General features: G+C 35.8%; 1 protein-coding gene across 2 annotated transcripts in view; it reads right to left on the bottom strand.

Annotated features, from left to right (window-relative positions):
• Positions 1 to 24,902, bottom strand: part of ITGB3BP (integrin subunit beta 3 binding protein) — a 49,961-nt gene that overhangs the window by 765 nt on the left and 24,294 nt on the right. For both annotated transcript variants that reach the window (XM_079777023.1, XM_079777022.1), the window contains exons 4-8: positions 20,820 to 20,886; positions 14,901 to 14,979; positions 13,498 to 13,591; positions 11,952 to 12,011; positions 6,013 to 6,063 (exon numbers count right to left, since the gene is read on the bottom strand). In XM_079777023.1, the coding sequence (XP_079633149.1) occupies positions 6,014 to 6,063; positions 11,952 to 12,011; positions 13,498 to 13,591; positions 14,901 to 14,979; positions 20,820 to 20,886 (350 nt within the window). In that variant the 3' untranslated portion in view covers position 6,013. The remainder of the gene's footprint in view (positions 1 to 6,012; positions 6,064 to 11,951; positions 12,012 to 13,497; positions 13,592 to 14,900; positions 14,980 to 20,819; positions 20,887 to 24,902) is intronic.

The following is a 24,902-nucleotide window of genomic DNA, read 5'->3' as shown; positions in this document are numbered from 1 at the left end:
TTTCCTCCAACAGCTGCCCCCACCCCCAAAAGACAGTATTTACTGACATTCCTATTCACAGTGTGTCCCTCTGGGGACTCCTAGTGGTGGAAGAAGTTTTTGTCTGTTTGGCTAACTTAGGACCCTTGTGTGAAGGGAAGCTTTTAAAGAAAGCGGTCATTGGCAACTGATGGCATATATTCCCATAGGGCATGTGGACCATTCACTCCTGAAATACCCTGCCTTGATTACATTAGTAGTTATGAAGAAGTAACACATGATAGGCTGCTATTCTTGAGAGTCTATATATATATTCTTCTTATCCTATAAAAATATCGGTTGCCAATCAACTTTCACCAACTCTGGTTTGAGTCTGGTCTGAACTCCTATAGAAACTGAAGCACTCTAGCATTCCCTTAATATCCTTATATGTTATTGATACACAGTTATCAGAACTAATGGTAACACTTTAGAAGAAAGGAAGACCAATTTATTAGTTACTATGGGGGAGGCACTAATTATTTTGTACCATACCACAGGTAAATGTTATCAGTCCCATTTTATAATTAAGGTTTAGTGGAAGCAAGTATCTTATTTAAGGCCACATAGCTAAGTAGGTAACAGAGCTGGTGCTGGATATTTAATCCAAACCCTGTTCTCTATGGCAATGCCAGTGCCTTTAAAGACGTTTCATCAGCTGATCATGGCTACTAAGAAAATTGTGTTGAGAAAGATTCTGAGGCCAAATTCAGGATCCAGCAAAAATAAATACTTTGATCAATGTGAGGTATGTTGTAGCACAAGAGGTATAGAGTAGCACTATGTTATCTCTACACTGCCATACTGGTTCTAGAAAGGAATATCTCAGAATACAAATAAAAAGCAACCCAGATATAGTGATGCAGTTTATGAGCAGCATTTTGACAGGATTCATTGTTCATACAGTTATTCTTTCTAAAACATTTTGGATTGCTCCTTCACCGATCCACTTCTGCCTAATGAATAAAGTCTGAACTCAGTATCCCAGCGGTCACACCTGTCAATGATGGGGCTGGACTCTACCATTCAATTATTCTGCTTTCCTGCCTTTTTGTTCACATTTTCTCTGCCTAGTATGTTTACACAGCCTGTTAAAATTAGTCATTTTTCAAATGCCAAATTCCTAGTAAAGTGCAAAGTTTCCATTACTAGGGTCTGGCTGGCCCTCTGTCAGCCATAATGTAGAGTGGAATAACTAGAACTGACTTTAAAATCATGAACCCTTACAAGCGACCTCATTAAACCACCCTGAGATGATCTGTCTGTTGTGTATTCCTATACCACTGCTTATTCTTCTTCATTTGGCACTTGGAGAAGAATGTTTATACTTCTCAGTCTGAAGAGGAAGGAACTTCTGTCAACTCTTTTGCTCTCTATACCCCATGGAGGCGACACATTTAAATGGTCAAAGTCCAGAACAGTGGTCCACATGTTACTACTAATAGGACATGCTTCTACTCTATACAACACTCTTCCCCACTATTTTGTTTTCTTTTTACTGTCTAGTCTCAAGTCCAATGGGTCTTGGTGTTCCTAATTTCATGTTGTAGAGACCAGCCCATTCTACCTCCTTTACTGTTGCAGAGGCACATGGACATGGAGTCTATTTCAAAGATCCAGCTTTCTTGTCAGGTTCAGGAGAGCACACAGAGTTCCAGATTTAGACTCAGTGTGGAAGAAAGGAGATCCCACTTTGGCCTTAGGCACAATCCATATTAGTGACCCCAAGCTTCTACCAGAGAGACTCCTATATTGGAGATTATCAATTCCTCCACTAATCAAGTTGATACTTTGATCCTCTTTGGACTCAATCCTTTTGTGAATTTGCTATTGCCCAGAACCCTAAAAAGACAAAGGGTCAGAACTTGTAGTACTATCATAGCTTGCCTTATATTATTATTTCATGTATATAACATAAATCTGATATGCTTAGCTTGATTACTAGGTTTCACAAGGTTGACATTATGCATAGTGCTGTTTATACTAAGCCTCATACTGTTGTTAATGAAGTGATTTACCCACATTATTTCTAGATAAAGCATCCCAGTGTCCCCTACAATATTATCTCACTAGAGGCCTGGTGCATGAATCGTGCACCAGTGGGGTCCCTCGGCCTGGCTTGCGGGATTGGGCTGAAACCGGCTCTCCGACATCCCCCGAGGGGTACCAGATTGCCAGAGGGCGGCAGACCAGGCCGAGGGACCCCAGTGGTGCACGATCAGGGCCGGGAAGGGATACGGGAGGTTGGCCACCCTGGGAGGGACTGTGGGAGGACTCCAGGGCATGTCCAGCCCATCTCACTCAGTCCCGATCGGCCGGACCCCAGCAGCAAGCTAACCTACCGGTTGGAGTGTCTGCCCCATGGTGGTCAGTACACATCATAGTGAGCAGTTGAGTGGCCTTAGCATATCACGCTTTGAGTGGTTGAATGGGCGACCAGACACTTAGCATATCAGGCTTTTTTATATAGGATTATTTTATAAGACTTCATTTTTTAAAAATCCTCACCCGAGGATATTTTTCCATTTATTATTAGAGAGAGTGGAAGAGAGAGGGAAAGGCAGAGAGAAATATCGATGTGAGAGAAACACATTAATTGGTTGCCTCCTGTACTTGCCCCTACCCCAACCAGGGCCCAGGCCGGGGAGGAGCCTGCAACCGAGGTATGTGCCCTTGACTTAAATGGAACCTGGGACTCTTCAGTCCGCAGGCCAACGCTCTATCACTGAGCCAAACTGGTTAGGGCAAGGCTTCACTTTTTAAAGGCTCTGGGAGTGAATATGTATGGGGTGGTTCCCCTGACTGAGGGCAGAAGCTGATGTGCAGACAGAGAAGTTGGCCACAGTGGCACCACGGGTATGATCACTGATAGAGGTTTCCAGGGCATAGGACAAAAATCATATAGTTTAATACCTTCCCTTAGTCATGCCAGTTGGGCAGCTATGACAAATGCACAAAAGAGCAATGAGAACACAGAAGAGAGGAATCTGAGGAAGCCTCCTGTAAGCTGAGTTATAAGCAGGTTTTGAAAGCTGGGCAAAGTTTTGCCTTAGCCGGGTTGGCTCAGTGGATAGAGCTTAGGCCTGTGGACTGAAGGGTCCCACGTTCTGGTCAGGGCACATACCCAGGTTGCGGGCTTGATACTCAGTGGGGGGGGTGTGTGTGTAGGAGGCAGACGATCAATGATTCTCTCTCATCATTGATGTTTCTATCTCTTCCAACTTCTCCCTTCCTCTCTAAAATCAATAAAAATATATTTTTTAAAAGCCACTCCTTTAAAAAAAAAAAGATGGGCAAAATTTTGACAATGCTGGGGGGAAAGGTATGCCAAATAGAGGAGACAAGAACAATGGTAAAGAAATGAGGAATTTGTCTGGAGAATGGCAAATAATCTGGAGTGACTACGGCACAATGACAAATTGGAAAGGCACGTTGTGGTCCAATCAGGGAGCTCTTAAATTTAGATTTTACATGAATATGGTAGAGTAATATCTTCTAAAGCATAATTTGTCCAGTAGTAGGACAGGCTATAGAGGAAAGGGACCAAAGGGCAGAGAGGCAGTTACAATGAGGATGAGGATAATCTGGATGAGAGGTAATGAAGAAATAAACTAGTGTAGTGGGCATGGAAAAGAGAAGCAAACATTTTTGGAAGTGATATGACATGGCAGCAGTTTGGATGTAGGAACAAAAAGAGAGACAGAATTTTGAGGTTTTGAGCCTTAACATTAGATGAACACAAACACTAGGAAGGTAGAAGAAAGAACAGTTGAGGGGGTGATGAAATCAGCATATTTGGGGGACAATGTATAGCAGCTGAGATGTGGGTTTATATCAGGAGAAGGAACACAAATAGATTTGGAAATAATATACACTAAGGTAAGAACTATAGTCAAGGAATGGATGAGATCATGAAGAAAGTACCCAAAGAGAAAAGAAAACACAGTCAAAAGAACCCAGGGAAATACCTCAAAGGTAAGTCAAGTTTCATTTCACTGTTACTTCTCTTTGTTGCTTCCCACAGAAAGGGAAGTTGACTGGTAGGTCAACCTTAATTCTTTCAAGTTTTTTGAAAGTACTACTCAAATTAAAGACTTAGAAGAACACCCCTAACATGTAATGATCTTTGCTAGATTCAATGACCACAAAGCTATTCTCAGTTCCTCTAAAGGTCACTAACAAGACTGTCACACACTAAATGTGTTTGTTCACTTGTCCAATGTGTAACTGTGAATATGTATTTATGATTACATCTAATAGTTCTCTGTTGGATTTCCATAGATCAGAAATTTTATAAAAGATTTAACCCTATAATAACTACAAGTATGCATGTGTACACATATGATATCTTACTCTTTAATAGGATCTAAAACAGAGATGGGCAACCTTTTGAGCTTGGTGTGTCAAACTTCGCCAAAAAACTGAGCATAACTCGGGTAGTGTGTCACTTTGAGGAAAAAACTAACTCCAAGACTCTAGTTGCAAATGTTTCATCCTCGGCATGCGGCCACGTGTCATCAGAAATGGCTATGTGTGTCAGTGCTGACACGCGTGTCATAGGTTCGCCATCACTGATCTAAAATCTTTAACCAGTAGTGAATCCCGACATTCACAGATTACTGCAGTATAGTGGGCAAGAGTACAGACTGGCACCAAACTACACAGGTTGGTATCCTGCCTCTCTCTTAGGTAATTCTGGAACAAGGTACTTAACTTCTTTGTTTCTCAGTTTCCTACCTATAAAGACAATAACTATATCTACTTCACATAAGTTATTGTGAAGGTTAAATAGGATATCTATGAAGAGCTTATACCAGTACCTGGTATACTGAAAGTACTCAATAAATGTTAGCTGTTATTATAAGCTAATAGAGGCCCAATGCACGAAGATTTGTGCAAGAATGGGCTTTCCTTCCCTGCCTTCACTCCGCCCGGAGCCTCCTTTCCGCCTTCCCACGCTGCCAGAGGCCTGGAGCTGCTGGGGCGGTGCAGAATGCCTGCGTCGTCACCATGGCCCACCCCACCCCGGGCTGCTCAGTGCCTGTGTATGCAAATTAACCCACCATCTTTGTTGGATTAATTTGCATACTCACTCCTGATTGGCTGGTGGGTGTCACAAAGGTATGGTCAATTTGCATCTTTCTTTTTTATTAGTGTAGATTATTTGTTGTGTACAACAGAATAAACAATTTAATGAATGAAAGTGACATTTACTATATAAGGTGCTTTGCAGATATTTTAAGAAGAGCTAGTTTGTCAGGAAGCTGATACTAATTATTTGAGATACCATTTCCAAAGAAACGTATTTTCAAAATAGAATTATTTCATTTTGCATTGTTTCTAAGAGATAGCAGGCAACATCTGGTTAGCTTCTAGGAAAATTAATACTGATGCCACTAAGTTTGGGATAATGGTAGTTCTTAATGTGAACCTTCAGTTACAGGCATAGTAAACACTAATATCACATCATGACTCATATTGCTTCTAGCTAGCTAAGTTATAATAAGCTATTTGTAAATATGACATATTTTACTTGTATTGCTGAATCCACAGGAACTGTTTTGAAGAAAAGGAACAACTAATTAATATGTAATTAATCAATTTAGCACATTTGCAAATTTATAGACTTGTTATATCTTGTTCAGTCAGATGTGCCCTATAACTCACCTGTCAGTATCTATCTAGATATTTCTACTAAAGGTGCTCAATTAAGGGTCCTCTTTATATTTACTTAGATATCCTTATTCTGAATTAAAGTTAGCCTGGTCAGATCAACAATGTTTTATAAAATCAGTCTCTAACTCACAGATTTTGTCAAACTTCCCTCCTACTGTTTATCAGAACAGATTAAATATAATCAACTAAAGCTCCAAAGCACATGGCCCTATTTTCTTTGTAGACAGACAGTACCAAATTTCATGTCAATAAAATGTTTCCATCTGAACAAAGTGAAATTTAACAAGGCTATACTTAATTAGAAAGGTGAAGCATTACCTCAATTTAAAATGGCCTTCAGGAATTCATAGCTGTCAAGATGACGTAACTCTGTATGAAAGAAAAAATATTTATTTTTTTCAGAAAATAATTCAATGCAAGTTGTCACAGTATATGATGCAGAATAAATCTGAATCAAAATGAAATTAAAATAAAGAACCCAAACATAAAGTTTTATTTTACATTATAATTAGCAGTTTTGGGGCTATAAATTCCCATTTCAACTGATTTGCCTGACTCTGTTGTTTCAGAATGTATATTTAAAAATTTAGGATGAAAACTGCCAAGGGGTATATTATTATAATGTATGGTTATGGTTTATTACAATTGTCTTTTGTGCTAGCTTCTATGATTCTTCTCTTGTTCATTAGTGTATAGAAGAGTGCCTGGCTCATAGTAGGTATTCAATAAATGTTGAGTGAATGAGGCATTAAGGAGACAGCAATTTGTAAGTATTTGAAAATATTTTGGTAATTCCTTTAAAAAATTCTTAGAGTGCCCATTTGTTTTTATTCATTCACTGAACATGCACTGTGGACCTTCTATCTGGCTCTATAGTAGGCCACGGGACTACAATATAGAGATGGCTGTTATTTGTTTGCTGAGGAGGAGTCCAGAAAGAGCCCTGTAACCACACAATCACAATACACAACACTGTAACATGATACATTTATAAACACTCAGACAAGTGTTGTAGAAGCCTAAAAGATGAAGCAATTTAGCTAGGAGAGTCTCACAGAGAATGTGGCACCTAAAACTGGCCTTAAAGAATGAGCAGAAGTTTACTAGATGGAGAAGAAAGAAAGAGCAACCCAGGTAGAGAGAGAAGCAGTAGAGAGGCCTGGAGGCCCAATTTGTGAATAGCATGAATTAAAATGACTACTTTCCTCCTATGTGAGGTCTGAGCTGAAGGAAAAAAATCACCTAACACTTACTTATTACATAAGTTCTGCTTTAAACTATATAATTAGCTATATAACACTATAAATATCTATTATTACATATGTGTTTAAAATATATAAACCACTTAGAGAATTTAACTAACTTTTTTTTGAGGAGCTTTTCTGACTACTCTAAGTTAAAATGGGGAAAAAAAAGTTCACCTGTCAGATGACATAAAAGCAATTTCTAATAAATGTGCCAGAATAATTTTTCTCCATCTCAAGAACAGTTAGTCTTCAGTCTGTTCATTACTGTCTTTTTATAGTATTTTTATTTAATAAAACCTATTAAGACTACCATACAAATCTCTTTACTTATGCTTTTATCTTTTAGCTGATCAATTTTTATATTGCTGACATCCCTTCTTCACCATTTGCTCATTTAAAAATTCATAGTATGTGAGATATGTCTCTGGAGAAAATGTCTATAAAATTTGTTACAGCTGGCAAATGTGTATGAGTCAGTGATAGCACATGACTAAATGCTTCACAGAAAATAAAATTTGTTTCTGTAGTAAGCAGAACTGTTTAAATGTTATTTATTTTTATGTTTCAAAGAAAATATATTGTGAAGTGCTGCATTGATTTAATACGCAACAATGTCTGTGTACACGCTGTAGAAAGAAAATTTATGAAACCTTTGCACAACTCCTTTAATTGAATTTTCCAAATCTCTCACCACACACAAATAATCAATATCTTCTGCAGAGAAAACCAGTCAGAATTATTACAGTCTTTCGTTTCAATTTTGTTGTCATCAGCACATACAGAGCACCTGGATATTTGTAATGTCTGGTAGCAGGTTATTTATACCTCTTAAACACATAATTGCTATTAAATGAATTCAAGTCTATGTTTTTTTTGTTGTTGTTTTTTACTGATTATTACTTAAAAGATAAAAATTATCATAATTCTAGTATAATAAAAATAAATTTAAATTATGGGGAAAAATTCCTTAAAAGGCTGTAAAAAGTAATAAAGCAGTTTTTCCTTAAATCCTAGACAAATATCAAGTAAGGAGTTGAAACGTATCCCCCAAACAGTGCTAAATAATGTAGAAAAGGGATTACCATTATTATGAGGAAAGGTATAACCCAGGTACAGCTTACATGACAGCTGAACCCTTACAAAGAACTGAGGACTACAGTTGTACATTAATGGATATTTGTGTGACCAAAACTAGTATCTCCATTTTTTAAAAATCTTCTGATAAACTTAGAATGTTAAAGCACAAAGGGAATTTTTGTTGTTTCTCCTAAAACTCTTAATGTCTAAACATTAAACTTCAGTGCTTTTAAAACTGAAGTATTTGTTCAAAAAAGAATATTGAATATTCTTTAATTGTTAAGCTATAACAAAAAAAATACCCTTTTAGGAGTAAAATTATTTAGCTGATATAATGAATACTTTTTCAAGACTGAGTGGGAAAAAGAACAACATATTTTTAAGTTGAAAAATACTTCAGTGGGTGGTTAGAATGAAAAGGCAATATCAAACTATTTTATAGTCTTAGAACAGAAAAAGTTTAAAATTTGTCCTGTAGAAAAAGTTTAAAATTTGTCCTGTAATTTCTGCTTTAAAATTAGAAAACTTTAAAATCCTATAACTAAGATGAATTTTACAATGTAAGAGACAGTAAGTTAGCTAAAGACAACAGAAACATTATAGTCTGTGCTTTTCTTTTTAAGGCTAGCAATAGAAATGCTGAAATATTTTGTATTACAAACAGCTGAAACAAGCAACTTTTTTGAACAATATAAAGTTCAGATGGTTAACATTTCATTTAAAATATGCATACTACAACCTACACAATTATTCTCAAAAATGATAAAATATGTTTTGGATTGAAGTTAAGTGTCTAGATTTCATATCTTGGCAACAGCTCTATAATTTGCTTACATGCTTTTCAAAAACATTTTGTTTACTGGAAGTAGTAGACACAGACAAACAATGATGGCATTTTCTAATATCTCCAGAAAAAATGAAAATACTAAGTACTATATAATGCCATCTATTGACTTAGAGATATTTGTATCAAGTTGTTTTAAGTTGAGGTTGATTATGTAAAGTAAATAAATTTCATGCCTTACCATGTGATGATAATGTGACATTCCGTCTCTATCAACCCATTGAGTGGTCATGTTTTAAATGTTCAGCATAACAAATTAAAAATAATTATGAAAATTCACATCCAAATGTAATAGAAAAAGAACCTTTCATTTCATTATTTTTCTAATAGTCATAAAGCCAATATTATTAAGGAAAGTGAAGTTAGGCTTACTTCCTAAGTAACTTAAAAGAGAAAGAAGCCTTCCTTTGTTTAAGAAATTTGTAGTTAGCAAACTATAAAAAAGATAGAGTGTATTATACACTCAATCAAGGCATCCCCTGATTTGAAAACTATAAAAATCTCAGTGTACTCTTTTCAATTTTTTTGAATAAGTTATATAAAGTTTTAAGAATCGGTGTCAGATGTCTATTTATTTAAAACATTAGAGTGTTATTTTTACAAGTATACTCCTGTGCCTATAATAATGACTGCAACTGATGCTAAACAAGCTAGCAATGAAATTTAAAGCATATACAACTAAGGGACCAATTTGAAGAGTTCACTACAGCATTAGTCTTGGAATTCTCCTGGTATTGTCTACTTTAACTATTCTAGGAAAATTTTATAAGAATCTGAAGGACATTCCTCTTCTTTTTTAAAAATATATTTTTATTGATTTCAGAGAGGACTGGAGAGGGAGAGAGAGATAGAAACATCAAGGATGAAAGAAAATCATTGATCGGCTACCTCCTGCACATCCCCTAATGGGGATTGAGCCCACAACCCAGGCATGTCCCTGACCAGAATAGAACCGTAACCTCCTGGTTCATGGGTCGACGCTCAACCACTTAGCAACACTGGCCAGGCTGAAGGACATTCTTTTGATAATGAAACAAGTATTTGTTTATTCTCATTTCATAATTACCTAATAAAAGAAACCTAACACATATTACAGGGCTGGTTTTTATATTATATATCTCCTAACTATATACTTTCCAAGATTATGAAGATATCCAAAACATTTTTAAATTTAGACAATTCTGGGTGCCAGCATACTAAAAGAAAAAAGTAGAAATTTCTATAAGCTGTCCAAGGCCAGGACCCCAAATAAGAAACATATAAAGCAAACTAGTTTGAGATGTTGGACAAAACTAACAAAGTCCTCTTAAAATGAATGTATGAATAGAAGGAGTTTAAAGTTATTAACTTAGCAAAAAATTTACATATATATGTGCATGTGTTGCTGCACATCAACTTTAACCAAAAAAATAAAACAAAACAAAATATGCCACCAAAATAAAAATCCTATATAATAAAAGCCTAATATGCAAATTGTCCCCTTGGGTGGTCAGTATATACTGGATAACTGAAAGGTGAGAATTGTTTAACACATGGAAATAACTTTAATGTCTTAATAAATGTTTAGGGAAGGAAACAATTCTTTTGGAAAATTTTCTCCATTAATTATCAGCAGTGACAATTCACTTATTTGTTCTAAAATTTTCCCTACCTCATTTTCCAAAACTGTTGGCAAAAGCCAACTATGTAAAGCCTAATTTTAAATTAGTTCTAGGAAATCACAGATTTAAAAGAAAATCACACAATTGGCACAGAATATATAGAGTCAAGATTTCCTCTAATTGGGAAATAATAAATGTTCTAATTTCCTATTATAATTCTCTAAAACTTGTCAAGTTTAGAGAGAATGAAACCACTGAAACCCTGATATCAAGTTCTCCAGACAGGAGAAAAGAAGTCTCAAGCCTTTTAAGAAAAGGGCTACCATCACGTTCCTAAATGCTTGGGATCACAATGAAGTTAGCTGCTCAACTGAATAGCTCAGGAAGCCTGCCCAGCTCCCTTCCCACAGGGGTTCTGGAGGAGGCTTGCCATGGCTGCTGGCCTGCTATGACTTAGCTGGAACTGACCAGCAGGGAATCCTAGTGCTTTCCATTGCAAAGTCATCACCAGCTGTTAAAGATCCTAAAACACAGTCTTAACAGAACAGATTGGCTGAACCAGTTTCAGTTATGCTTCATGTCTGAATCTGAAAGCTGGGATGACTGAATGATTTGATTTGTTTTAGGAAGAGGCAATATGGAATAATGAAAAGATCATACTTTTTGAGATCAGACTGGTCTCTAGTTGGAATCCCCTGTCTGACACTTAAGTAGCAGTGTTTGGGCAAGTTACTTAACATTTTCTGTGACCTTGTTCCTTACATGTAATGGCAATAATAACAGCTATCTTACAGAGCTGCTGTGAGGATAATAATTATAGTAATTATTGGACCTCAACGGTCATCACTGGTACTCAAAAATGATAGACTAAAACATGGCCTACCTACGCATTTCAAGGCCTACCTCTAGTTTGTAGAGATTGCTAAATGGCATTCATGTCAGTAATATTAAAATGATGCCTCTTAAGTTGGTTAAAAGGTTTTAATATTTAACAGCCCATGATTATTTTGCTTACTGAGGTGTGGATGTGCATGTGTTATGGGAACGTAAAACCTGCTAATTTAATTACCCATACTGTTAAATGCTCAGAGGCATACAGTAGATTCAACATCAGTAATGATCTGCAAGTTTTCAGAACACTGGTTACAAAGTAACTTTATGCTTTGTGTCTCCTTCTAATTCACCATTAAAACCTGCTATATATTAATGCACTGTTGCCCCATTTGTCTGGATTCTCAAAAAAGAACTTTTAATAAAGCTACAAATCTTAAACTGAAACTTATATTTCAAAAGATATTTTAAAAGTTCAGTCATCAGTGAAGTTGAGCTCATCAGAACTGGTCTTCTGCTAAATGCAATACAAAATTTTTCAAAAAAGATTCCTGGTCTTTTAAGAGTACACTAAAAAACTCATAATGATTGGTTTTAAATGGTAAAATGAGATGAAAGGATTCTTTTTACATAATAAATTAAAATACAACTTTTTACCTTTATTAGAAAGTTCTGAACTCTTCTTTTCAAACAGTTTTTGTTTTATTACTTTTGTCACTAGAAGAAAAAAAATATGTTAAGAATTAATATTGAACGTGAATAATTTCTCATGTTGGAATAAACAACTTCATGAAAAAAAATTCAAAGTAATACATATGCATAGGCAGCAAGGACAAATGCAATACCTTATCATACTATATTTAAAGAATGAGCACTACATAAAAAAAGCCCAATTACAGTTTTGAAGGTACATTCTTTCCCTTTACATTAAAGAGGAATCCCTGAAATAACATATCCTGGGGTAAAAGATATGTGGCTTTTTATTCTTTAAATACTATTTCTATCATATGTCCAGTAGTGATATATATAAAGAAGTCTATCAATGAGTGGCTAAAAAAGCTGTGGTACATTTATACCATGGAATACTATGCATCAGTAAAAAAGAAGAATCTCTTACCCTTTGAGACAGCATGGAAGGACCTTAAGTGAAATAAGCCAGTCAGAGAAAGACAAGTATCATATGATTTCACTTATATGTGAAATCTAATTAACAAAATAAACTGATGAACAGAATGGATCCAGAGATATGGAAGCATGGACCAGAGCGTGGAATCTCAGAGGAAAGGCGGAAGAGGATGGATGGGTGGGAGGTGATCAACCAAAGAACTTGCATGTATATATGCATCATCCGTGGACACAGACAACAGGGTGGTGAAAGCCTGGGGTGTAATACTTTCAAAAATAAAGATTAAAAAAAAAGAATATTGAAAAACATAAAGAAGTCTATCAAATTTAAATTTGGGATAATTAATAGGCTTATCTCTAAATAGGCTTTATCGCTAAAGTTGAAAATATTAAAATATTTATCTAAGGCCTGGGTGATGCTGGGTCCCGGGTCCGGGTGAGGCCGCGCGCCCCTGAGTCCAGGTGAGGCCGCGCCCCTGAGTCCGGGCGAGACCAAACCAGAGGGAGTCGGACCTGCATTACCACCATTTGTCCACCATCCAGAACTGAAAAGTCAGTGCTGACATGTACACATAAGGAACTGGTGGACATTGAAATTGGGTCTCAAAAGAACTGTTGGTCCAGAAAGAAACTCACTACAGACTGATTCATTTGCCTGTCAGCATAACTATTATTGCTCGTCTCACATTCGGTTCTTATAAGTATATTTCTAGTAACACATGATCTCACTCATCTAGGGGAAATGATGAACAATATAGACTGATGAACAAGAACAGACCCAGAAACAAGGAGGCATCAATCGGACTGTCGGGCCTCAGAGGGAGGGTAGGAGAGGGTGGGGGTAGAGGGGAGAGATCAACCAAAGGACTTGTGTGCATGCATACAAGCCTAACCAATGGTTAAGGACAACAGGGGGGTGGGGGCATCTGTGGGGAGGGGTGTGGGATGGGAATGGGGGGATGAGGGCAAATATGTGACACCTTAATCAATAAAGAAATTAATATATATATATATATATATATTTAAGCTTGCCAACAAGGAATGGAGAGACACCATTGTAAATTCATAGTCTTCTTACTTAGTTCTTTCGTTTTCTTCATTTCTCTTTTTAAGAAACATGGTCCATAAGAAATACCAATGAGATTTTGAAGCTTTCTATTGTCCTCCAAAGCCTAAAAGAAAGTCATTTTAAATGAGTTAAGTAAGTTCTCTTCAAATATAGCATTACTGACAACTCTAATGAAAATATTGTTTCCTTCATCTGAAAAACTTAAACTCTATGGTAGGAAATTTTCTGATAGGTCAACTATTGTGAGTCTTAAAATGCTTGCATAAAAATAATTTATTAATTAAAAAGACTAAACATAATCTACAAATTTACTTTTAAATATGAAAAAGATAGGTATTACTAAAATATTATAGTTTATTAATGTTCATAAAAGAAATTGCCATGAAAAGTAAATTAAACATATCCTCTACAAACTCTTTCCTGAATAGGATTCTCCAATCTGAGGCTTTTCTCCTATTCTCTATTTTCAAATGGGATAGTAGAATTATAAAATATTCCATGCCATATGTGCCAATATATTGGACAATCTGGACTAAATGGAAAATTCCTAGAAACATACACTTTTCCAAAACTGAAACAGGAGGAATCAGAGAATCTAAATAGACAGGTTACAACTAGTAAAACTGAAGCAGTAATCACCAATCTGCATTCCCATCAAAAGTAAAAAAAATAACAACAAAAAACACTACAAAGAAAGAAAATTATAGGCCAATATCCCTGATGAACATAGATGCTAAAATCCTCTACAAAACATTAGTAAACAGGATCCAGCAATACATTAAAAAGAGCATACACCATAATCAAATGGGATTTATTTCTGGGATGCAAGGTTGGTTCAATATCTGCAAATCAATAAATTGATACATCACATAAACAAAATGAAGGATAAAAATCACATGATCATGTCATATCAGAATAAAAAAAAGCATTTGATAAAACCTAGCATCCATTTATGATAAAAACTCAGCAAAGTGGGAATAGAGGGAACATACCTCATCATAATAAAGGCAACATATGACAAACCCACAGCCAACATCATATTCAATGGGCAAAAACTAAAAGCATTTCTCTTAAGAAGGGAAACAAGACAGGGATGTCCTCTTTCATCACTCTATTCTACATAGTACTGGAAATCCTAGCCACAGCAGTCAGACAAGAAGAAGAAATAAAAGAAGGAAGAAGTAAGTGTCATTATTCACAGATGACATAATACTGTATGTGGGGAACCCTAAAGATTCCACCAAAAAACTACTGAAATGAGAAATGAATTCAGTGAAATAGCAGAATATAAAATAAATATCCAGAAATCAATTGCATTTCTATACACCAATAATGAACTATCAGAAAGGGAAACTAAGAAAACAATCCCATTTACAATTGCATCAAAAAATATATGCCAAAAAAGTGCAAACCTGTGTAATACTTAAACTTTGCATTATTCCCATGATTTCCTCTGATGATTTCTCAACTTTAGATAGCAACACTATTAATCTACGAGTAAAGAAAAATATTGTATTTAGCAAGAAGATCAAGCATTTAAACAAAAGTCATTTCCAGAACTTTCTTTTTAAAAAAAAGTATTTTACATTGTTTTCTATGCATTTTCTTTACATTTTTTCAAAGTGGTTAGAGATGTAAATGCTCCTCCTCCATTCTTTCATTCCTTTACAAGACAATATATATTATCAACCATCCTGTCTTTTAGAGTTTTGCTTTTTCCAATTCCCATTGAGCAGGAGAAAAGATTGTAGACCTAAGAAATGTCCAAACTTGTAGAGAATTTTTATTAAGTGTTTATTTGAGCCACACTGGCAACATGTTGGGAAGCCTGATCTCAAATGCTCCGGGAGTATGACAGTTTTGTTGTTTCTTTTACACATTTGGAATTAAGGAGGGAACGTGAAAAAGATTACATGAAGGTGGGAGAAAAGTATAGGATAGTTAACAAGATTATGTGCTCCCTTTTGGGTGGGTAAACCTTCAAGGGGTCTGGAAAAGACACTGTTCGACAGTTCAAAGGTGTGTTAACCTAGATACACAAAAATAGTAGACAGGGCTGGATTAAAAATCTTTTACTAGAGAAGTTACAGTCCTGGGGCATGATAACCCACTATGACCTGCCCAGTTAGGAATTGATGATCAGATCAACCTGTAAGGTTACTTCCAGTCAGATTTATTACAGGGCCCCTTTTTTGTCTACAAGATATAGTTGGTTTACTCCATTCTCCACTATACCAGTTTGAGAACACTAATAGACCATCATCTCCTTATTTACCTAGATCTAAGCCTATGAATCAGTGTTACACAGTGATTTTTTTTAAATAAAAAAGTTTTATGGCTTTAATATATTCCAATGTGAAAAAGATACAAAGGCACTCTCAAAGAAACAAAGAAAACTTCACTTCTTGTAATCCTACCTCCCGAACATATCTCTAGTTAGCATTTTAACATTCTGGAAAAATTCCTTAGTTGTTGTTTTTTCTTTTTTTTAAACATTTCTATAACTTTATATCATACTTCCTTTCTTTATATAACATTACATATATATAATTTTGGGCACATCATCCATGGCTATAATTTTGAAGGCTATAATTTGGGGTCATGTACAGGTATTTTTTAATTGAAATATATTTGACACATGTAAATTTAAAGTATACAACATGTTAATTTGATAGATTTATATGTTTTAACTAGAGGCCCGGTGCACAGATTCGTGCACTGGTGGGGGTCCCTTGGCCTGGCCTGTGGGGATCGGCCGAAACCGGCAGTCCTACATCCCCTGAGGGATGTAGTAGCGCCAAAGCAGCAGGCAGCCAGGGAGGAGCCTGAGCCCGGGCCTGGCGCCACACTGCATCGCTCCTGCTCATCCCGGCCCTGCTGTGCCTACCGCTGCCAATGCTCGGTAGGCTTGCTGCCGCTCCGCTGCGGTCTCCGCACCCATCCTAGGGCAATACTGGTGCACCCATGACCAAGAAGCGGCTCGGGCTCATGCCTAGTCAGTCCCAATGCCGGTCCTGGTCTGGATGGGGGAGGGGCGCACAGGGGGAGTCTCCACGGGAGAAGCTCGCACCACCACAGCTGTGCTTGCCAGCCATGAGCCCGGTGTCTGGCACCTGTTGGTCAGCTGAGCAGTGCTCCCGCTGTGGGAGCGCAATGACCACCAGGGGGCAGCTTCTGCATTGAGCGTCTGCCCCCTCGTGGTCAGTGCATGTCATAGCTACCAGACGACCGGTCGCTTAGGCTTTTATATATATATAGATAAGATTGCCATTGTAGTGATAATTAGCACCTTTATCATCCAATATAATAAAAGCCTAATATGCTAAGTGTCCGGTCGTCCAGTGGGCTGTTCAACCAATCAAAGTGTAATATGCTAATGATATAGTAAGGCTGCTCAACTGCTCGCTATGACATGCCACCAGGGGGCAGACAGTTAACCAGTTGCTATGACATGCACTGACCACTAGGGGGCAGACGCTCTGACCGGTAGGTTAGCTTGCTGCTGGGGTCTGGCTGATCAGGACTGAGGAGACGGGCCGGACACACTCTGGAGCCCTCCTGCAGTCCCTCCCTGGCTGGCCAACCTCCCACGTCCCACCCCGGCCCCAATCGTGCACTGGTGGGGTCCCTTGGCCTGGCCTGTACCCTCTCACAATCTAGGACCCCTCGGGGGAGGTCGGAGAGCCGGTTTCTGCCCGATTCCACAGGCCAGGCTGATGGACACCATTGGTGCACGAATTTGTGCACTGGGCCTCTAGTGTTACATAATTATCATCTCTTCTTAGTGGTTGAAATAATTAAGCTCTAGACTTAGCAAGTTTGAAGATTATAACAAATATTGTTGCCTATATTCACTATGCATTTAGGACTTATTTGTTACTTGTCTCAAGTTTCGGACCCTTAGACAACATCTGCTCTATCCCCCATGCTCCATCCTCTGGCAACCAATATTTTATTCTGTCCTTTTGAGTGATTTCTTTTTTAAGATTCTACATATAAGTAATATCATATAGTATTTGTCTTTCTCTACCTGATTTATGCCACATAGCATAATGTCTTTGATCTCTACCCATATAGTTTCATATGAATTTGAGGACAGGCTTTTCCATTTTTGGACAAAATGATGGAATTTTGATGATATAATAAATCTGTAGATCATATTGGGTGGAGGTAGTAACATCTTTAAAAAAAAAAAAAATATATATATATATATATATATATTGATTTCAGAGAGGAAGGGGGAGGGAGGGAGGGAGGGAGGGAGGGAGGGAGGGAGGGAGGGAGGGAGAGAGAGAGAGAGAGAGAGAGAGAGAGAGAGAGAGAGAGAGAGAGAAACATCAATGATGAGAATCATTGATCAGCTGGCTCCTGCATGCTCCCTACTGGGGATCAAGCCTGCAACCTGGGCATATGCCCTGACCAGGAATTGAACCATGACCTGTTGGTTCATAGTTCGACACTCAACCACCGAGCCACACTGGCCAGGCATAACATCTTAACAATATTAAATGTTCCTACCCACGAACACAAAATGTCTTTCCATTTGTTTAGATCTTCGGTAATTTCTCTCAGCAATGCTTTGTAATTTCAAGTGTATAAGTCTTTCATCTCTTTAGCTACATTTATTCTTAAGTATTTTATTCTTTTAGGTGCTATCTAAATGGAATTTCTTCTTTAATTTCCTTTTCAAACTGTTCTGCATGTATGCTGAAATACAACTGATTTTTGTGTGTTGATCTTATACCCTGTAATTTTGCTGAGTTTATTATATCTAGTAGCTTCTTGTGAATTCTTTGGGATGACCTATATATAGGATCATGTCCTTTGCAAATAGCGTTTTATTTCTACCTTTCCAATTGCTACTTGAAAGCTCACTGATATAGGAGCTATTCTCCTTTTTTTTTTTTTTAGCTTTAATATTTGAAATTTATTTCAGTTTCTGTGCAATGGTACAAAATTACATCAAGTGGCATTCATAAAAGCTCAGTAAAACATTAGGTACTAAAATATCCTTATTAGACCAAATAAGCTTTAAAAAAAATAGAGTTAAGTTACAAAAGCCGAAAATATAAAAAAATGCAAAAACAGTGGCAATCTACTAATTGGGTAAACAAAAAAGAAGGGAAACAATGTCAACAATCAATCATTTATTTAACACGGTAGATTTCTGAATTAAAGGAATATCTATCAGAGTGCGAGGAGGCTGGTTGTGTTGGCAGCTTGAAACTACTCAGCTCAGACACGATCCTTTAACAGAGGAGTTTCTAACTTGGGATATTTAGGAAATTCACATGTGGCTTGTGGAACTAGCTGAGTTGAAATTCAGTCTTGGCACTGGATATACTAGTACAGTTAAATCAAACCTGAAAATCTCTTCCCAGGATCCTTACTTAAGCAAGGCCATGCCAAACACAACTTTCCCTGCAAGAGTTGTCAGCAAATAGCTGTGCATAGGAACTATTCTAAAAAAATGTGAGCTGTAAGTAAATTGGGGGGTTCAGAAAAAGAAAAAAAAAAACAACTATAAAAAGGTAGATTAAGTGGAGCTGTTTCAGGGGGAAAGCAACAGATAATTCTGGCTTGCTTACATGGTATCACTCTTGTCCAAAAACATTTCCTCCTTCATTGCCTCCTTTCACGTCTAAGTTTGTTATACTTCATACAATTGTATTAGTCATTTGGTTCAGCAGTTCTCTGCTTTCAAATACATTATATATGATTCAGAAAGTCTTAAATGCCATCTGCTTTCACTGTATGTCCTTTTGTACAAATTGAGATTTAAAAAAATATATATGTGGTTTTTTAAAAATTGATTTCTAGACAGAGAAGAAGGGAGAGGGAGAGAGAGATAGAAACATTAATGAGAGAGAAATAACAACACGTCCCCCAACTGGGCATCAAGCCTATAACCCAGGCATGTGCCCTGACTAAACAGGAATCAAACCAGTGACCTCTTGGTGCATGGGTCGACGCTCAACCACTGGGCCACACTGGCTGGGCCTGAGGTTGTTTTTTTTACTCTGTACATATATTGTTTATATTTAAATATAGTAAGTTAAAAACTGCTTTTCTCGTAATATCTAGTTGAGACAGATTTCACTGAGGAAATGGGAACTTTGATTAGGGGAAGGAAGGAGTAGTAATTTACAACAAAAATGTTTTGGGATAGGGCACATGGAAATATTTGGAGTTGGGGGGAACATGGCTAGGAAAAGAAGCTAGGAAAAGCAAATTAAGGGGTAGTGATAAATGCAGGAGATGCCAAATGAGGGGGCTTCTTTGAGAACTTCTTCCCTGCATCACTATTGTACTCTAAATGGCACTAACTTCCTATCTTTTAAAGCAGCTTAGCTACATTATGTAAAAAAATTGACTTGTGGCCCTGACCTGGGGGTATAACTACAAATTACCACACTATTTATATGAAAAATTCATTCTGAGTTCCACTAAATGATTTAAAAACATTTTGAAACATTACCCTCAACCCATTTCTAAGATGAGGAAGGTATCCTATATAATAAAGAGCTAATATGCTAATTAGACTGGACGGTGGAATGACCTTCCGGAAAGACCAGTGGGCGGGGGGTGGGGCCACGAGGCAGCTTGGGCTGCGAAGGCCTATCCTTGAACGAATTTCGTGCATCAGGCCTCTAGTATAAGACCATAATCTCATAATGGGTAGAAACTTCATTTTTCTCATGTCTATCCATCCATAATATTGTGTGGCACCACAGAAGATACAGCTAAAAGGGTAAATGAGCTGGACATATGAACTACTTTGAAAATTTAATCCTGTTCTTATTTCAATTTTTCTAGCAGATAATGACTTCATCCAAGGCACCATTGGCAGTCCAATATGAATATGGATGGTTGCTGGCATGTTGCCTTCTAGGTTCCTCTAGATCCCTTACTCTGTTGGTTTCACTGTATTCTTAGCTCTTGAACCAGCTATTTGTTAGGCATTGTGTTCCCAGACAACATAAATCTGTAAGTCTGATTTATGTAAATTTGAAAAATCAAAGTAGTTCATACGTTCAGCTCATTTACCCTTTTAGCTGTTCCTCAGTTTTACCTTAAGCTGGTCTCTTATATATAGGCTGGGAAAACTGGGCTCAATGAGTATTAAAATTAAGGTATCATATATCACCATCATATGAACACTATAAAACACATCACAAATAAAGTATTTTACTTCTTTAAGAAAGAATACTTCCAACTCAGGTATGACTATCAATTTCTGCAAAGAAATAATTTCTCTTAAATTATCATTCACAAATATGATCCTTTTCTTTCAAGACACGTGTATATTATTTCAAAAATAACAAACTTACTCATCATCTTTTGTCGTAGATTTATTTCTCTGGGTTAAACTGAGATGATTCAAATTTTTTCTCTTTCCTATACATGTACAATAAAAAGAAGAATGTAAGGGGAAAATTGTCAAATTTTAAATAAAATTTTGATCACCAAATTTTAAATAAAATGGTAGACAAATGAAAGTAGGAAAAGAAAAAGTATCCTGAAATTTGCTATGATAAAAAAATTTCACTATTATGGATAACTTCCCAATAACTATTTTATGTTTTTCATTTCTTATTCTTCTATTTTTTTTATTCATGATGACATTATATAGAGAAAAACAATTGTTTGAAAAAATTTCCATTGGGGCTTAGTATAGTGAAGAGAAAAGTAGAAAAACTAAGTTATCCTTCATATGTGTGCAAAATTGTGTTTGATTTCATAACTCTAGTAGAACATGATGTTTACACTTATTAGAGGTCAAGTAAATGATTGTTTAATGAGCTAACCATTTAGTTGTTTGTTCTATAGTACTTTATAGTACAATATACACTACATACTTTAAAAAATATTTGATGTGTAACAAGTATTTGAGGATACATTAGCATAAATATTCTCAGTGTCTTACATATGTGGCCTTTGATAAATGTTTATTGAATGAATAAACAAGCAAATTAATGAATAATCCAAACTCTACTACTAAGGACAAATAGAAAAGTGAAATCATTTTTCTAAATGATCACACCCCCCCACACACACACTACTACATATTTTTATGTAGTTCCATTTGTTCAACAATTGGCACAGTAACTATTAATTTACTCAATGTTCTCATTATTTTTCTAAAAAATTGTTTGATACAATGTATGGTGAAAAACTATCTGACGCACCAACAGAAATACAATGTGAGTCACTTAATGTAATTTAAAATCTACTAAAATTTTTTAAAAAGGAAAAATAGGTGAAATAAATGTTAATATTCCACTTATCCTAACATACCCAAAATATAATTTTAACAACATAGAATATAAAAGGATTAGAGATAATTATAATTAATATTCTTTTCTCACACTAAATCTTTGATATGTGGTGTGTACTTTACACTTATGCACATCTCAATTCAGATGAGCTACATTCTAAATGCTCTATATCTACATGTACTGAACAGTATAGCTATAGGCGAACACTGTTGGAGGATCCAATACTTCCCAATGAAATCAAATATACAGCTAAAGTGAAGGCAATTTCTTTAAATTTTCAAGTGTAATTTATTAACATATAATGAAATATATTGTCTGGAAAAGACTTTCCAATATTGGTTTATATTTTTTCTTCATTTAATTTTTATTTCATTAATCTTACTTGCTTCTATTACTAGTGGGAAAACATAATTAAAATATATTTTCTATGCTCTGGTATTTATAATTTTATTGAGTAAAGTCATTCAGAAACTGATTAATAATAATTTCCACATTTGTTACTTTTAATGTATGCCTTCTCTCAAAAAAGTTATATCATAAATAAGTTGTCATTTCAAAATAGACTTTAATGCCAAAAAATAAAACTTATGATTTAGAAATTTTGCTAAAGTACTAATTACCTCCCTTGTTTAACTTTTCATTATCTGACTTGTCTATATCCTTAAATTCCAAACAGAATAAATTAATATGGTTAAGAGTTTATTTAATGAAGGATAGAAGGGTAAAAAGGTAACATTAATAATTTTGGAGAACTTTGAGGAAATAAGCCTATTAAAATCTGTCTCTCTAAAGAAAAAATTAAGCTGGAAATGTATGTTTTGTAGAAAACCACAAGTGAAAATCCATAAAACATATTAAACTTTATTTAGAAAATTAATATTAACTAATTTCCTGAATTTTGTACTGTGCTGTCAACATTCAATAAAGCTCCCCAATTAAATATTAAAATTATTCTGTTCTTGCCCTGGCCGGGTAGCTCAGTTGGTTAGAGCTTTGTCCCTATATACCGAGGTTGCGGGTTCAATCCCTGATTAGGACACATATAAGAATCAGCTAATGAATGCATAAATAAGTGGAACAACAAATTGATGTTTATGTCTCTCCCCCCCCCCCACTTTCCTACCTCTTTCTAAGATCAATAAATACAAATTTTAAAAAAGTCCTGGCCAGTGTGACTCAGTTGGTTGAGCATCATCCCATGCACCAAATGTTCACTGGTTGGATTCCTGGTCAGTGCACATGTCCAGGTTTCAGGCTCCATCCCCAATAAGGGATGTGGCAGGAGGCAGCCAATGGATGTTTCTTTCTCTCATCTATGTTTCGATGTTTTTCTCTCTCTCGCCTTCCCTCACTCCCTTTCCTTTCCTCTTTCTAAAAATTAAATAAAACACACACACACACACACACACACACACACACACACACACACACATAAAACCCCTCAATAAAAACATATTTTAAAAAATAAATAAAATAAAATTCTGTCCTTTTAACTTGTAATTAATTTTCACATTTTAGCACCAGTCAGTAATGTTATGTGAGAAATAGTAAAAGAATATATTATTTAAGTTTTCACCAGTTGTTCAATACCTTTCTAAACATTTTTATTATTGTATAATGTAATCAACAGCATTAACTTAATCTTGTCATAGAAGGGCTTATGTTTATGATATATATTTCCAATTGTTAAATAGGAGGAGTATTAATGTCACAAAGAATAACACCTGGATCAGTTATCCAAGACTTGAGTAGACTCTAATATATCATTAAGAGTCTTCCAGTTACTTAATAATTACTTTCCTTTATTTCATTCCATTCTGTTAGCAATGAACATATGCTAAAGGGCTGTGGATTCTATATGGTCTTTTTCTTGCTAGGTAATAAACAGTTGTGTACTTGATTCCCTTTAAATGTAACTTTGCAAAACACTGGTAATAAATATGCCATCACTAAATCTGGACTACATTCAAAATTGTATTTGGATTTTCCAGTAAGGCTCCAGGGATCCTTTTCACTAACTAATGAAGATAGCTTTCAACAGATCATAACATTTAGAAGTACAACCAATGATGATGATAATGGCTAATATATAATATTTTTAAGAGTAGGCACTGTTTTAAGTGTTATATATGTTAACTAATCAATCTGTAATCAATCTAAGGCAGACTCTCTTATTCTCATTTTACAGATGAGGAAATAGAGGCACAGAATGGTTACATAATTTATCCAAGTCCCTAAAGCCAGTACATGGCAGTCAGGATCTAAACCCGGCCACCTGGCTACAAAGGCTATGCTCCAAACCATGATGCTATGCTTATTTACTAATAGATTAAAGTTCAAACAGGTTTAGGCTAGTATCTTGATGCTACTAGATACACATAGGTTATAGCTGACACACAACTCAAGCATCATTTGATTCCAAATCAAAAGTTATGACTTGAGAAAAACCTTGATTGACCCAGAAAGATTCAAATTATTTGTGTAAGGTGTCACATACTAGTTAGCAACTTTTTTCTAAGACAGTTTGCCAGATCAAATTGGAGTTTGCAGGCTATAAGGCAAATGGAATCCTGTTATTATTTTAATTAACCAAATTAATATTAGTAAACAAGTGTGGATAGTGAACATCCTTTTAGAGAATCAATTCATGAAAAAGTAACAATGTTAATGGCACTTTTTAAGTTCAAAATACCTTTACTGAGTCCCATAGAAGAAAATATAGTATTTTAAAAATATTACCTATATTATTGAATAGAAAGCTATCAATGAAAATATTGGAACTGCTTTTTATATGCTAAAACATTAATATTTGAGAAGCAGCAACAGAACAATAAGTTTTAAAATCTTTCATCCATATTAGATTGTGGGCCACAGTAAGAAGCATTTGGCTCACATATCTCAAATTGTTTATCATATAGTTAAACTATTAGTTTATCAGCTCTTTTAAAATACAGATCATGTGTTCCTTGTTCCACTTAAAAAAAATCAGACTTGCCAGAGCCTAACATTTGATCAGTCTTTTCAAAGACCCTTCTTTTAATTTTGTTGCTTTTCTTTATTATTGCCTGTTTTCTATTTAATAATCTCTGTTCATATCTTCCATTATTTCCTTTCATCTACTTTTTCAGGTTTGTT

The sequence above is a fragment of the Cnephaeus nilssonii genome (genome assembly GCF_951640355.1).
Source record: "Cnephaeus nilssonii genome assembly, chromosome: 7".
Taxonomy (NCBI): Eukaryota; Metazoa; Chordata; class Mammalia; order Chiroptera; family Vespertilionidae; genus Cnephaeus; species Cnephaeus nilssonii.
The sequence above is the reverse complement of the archived record's forward strand: the minus strand, read 5'-3'. Positions and strand labels throughout refer to the sequence as shown.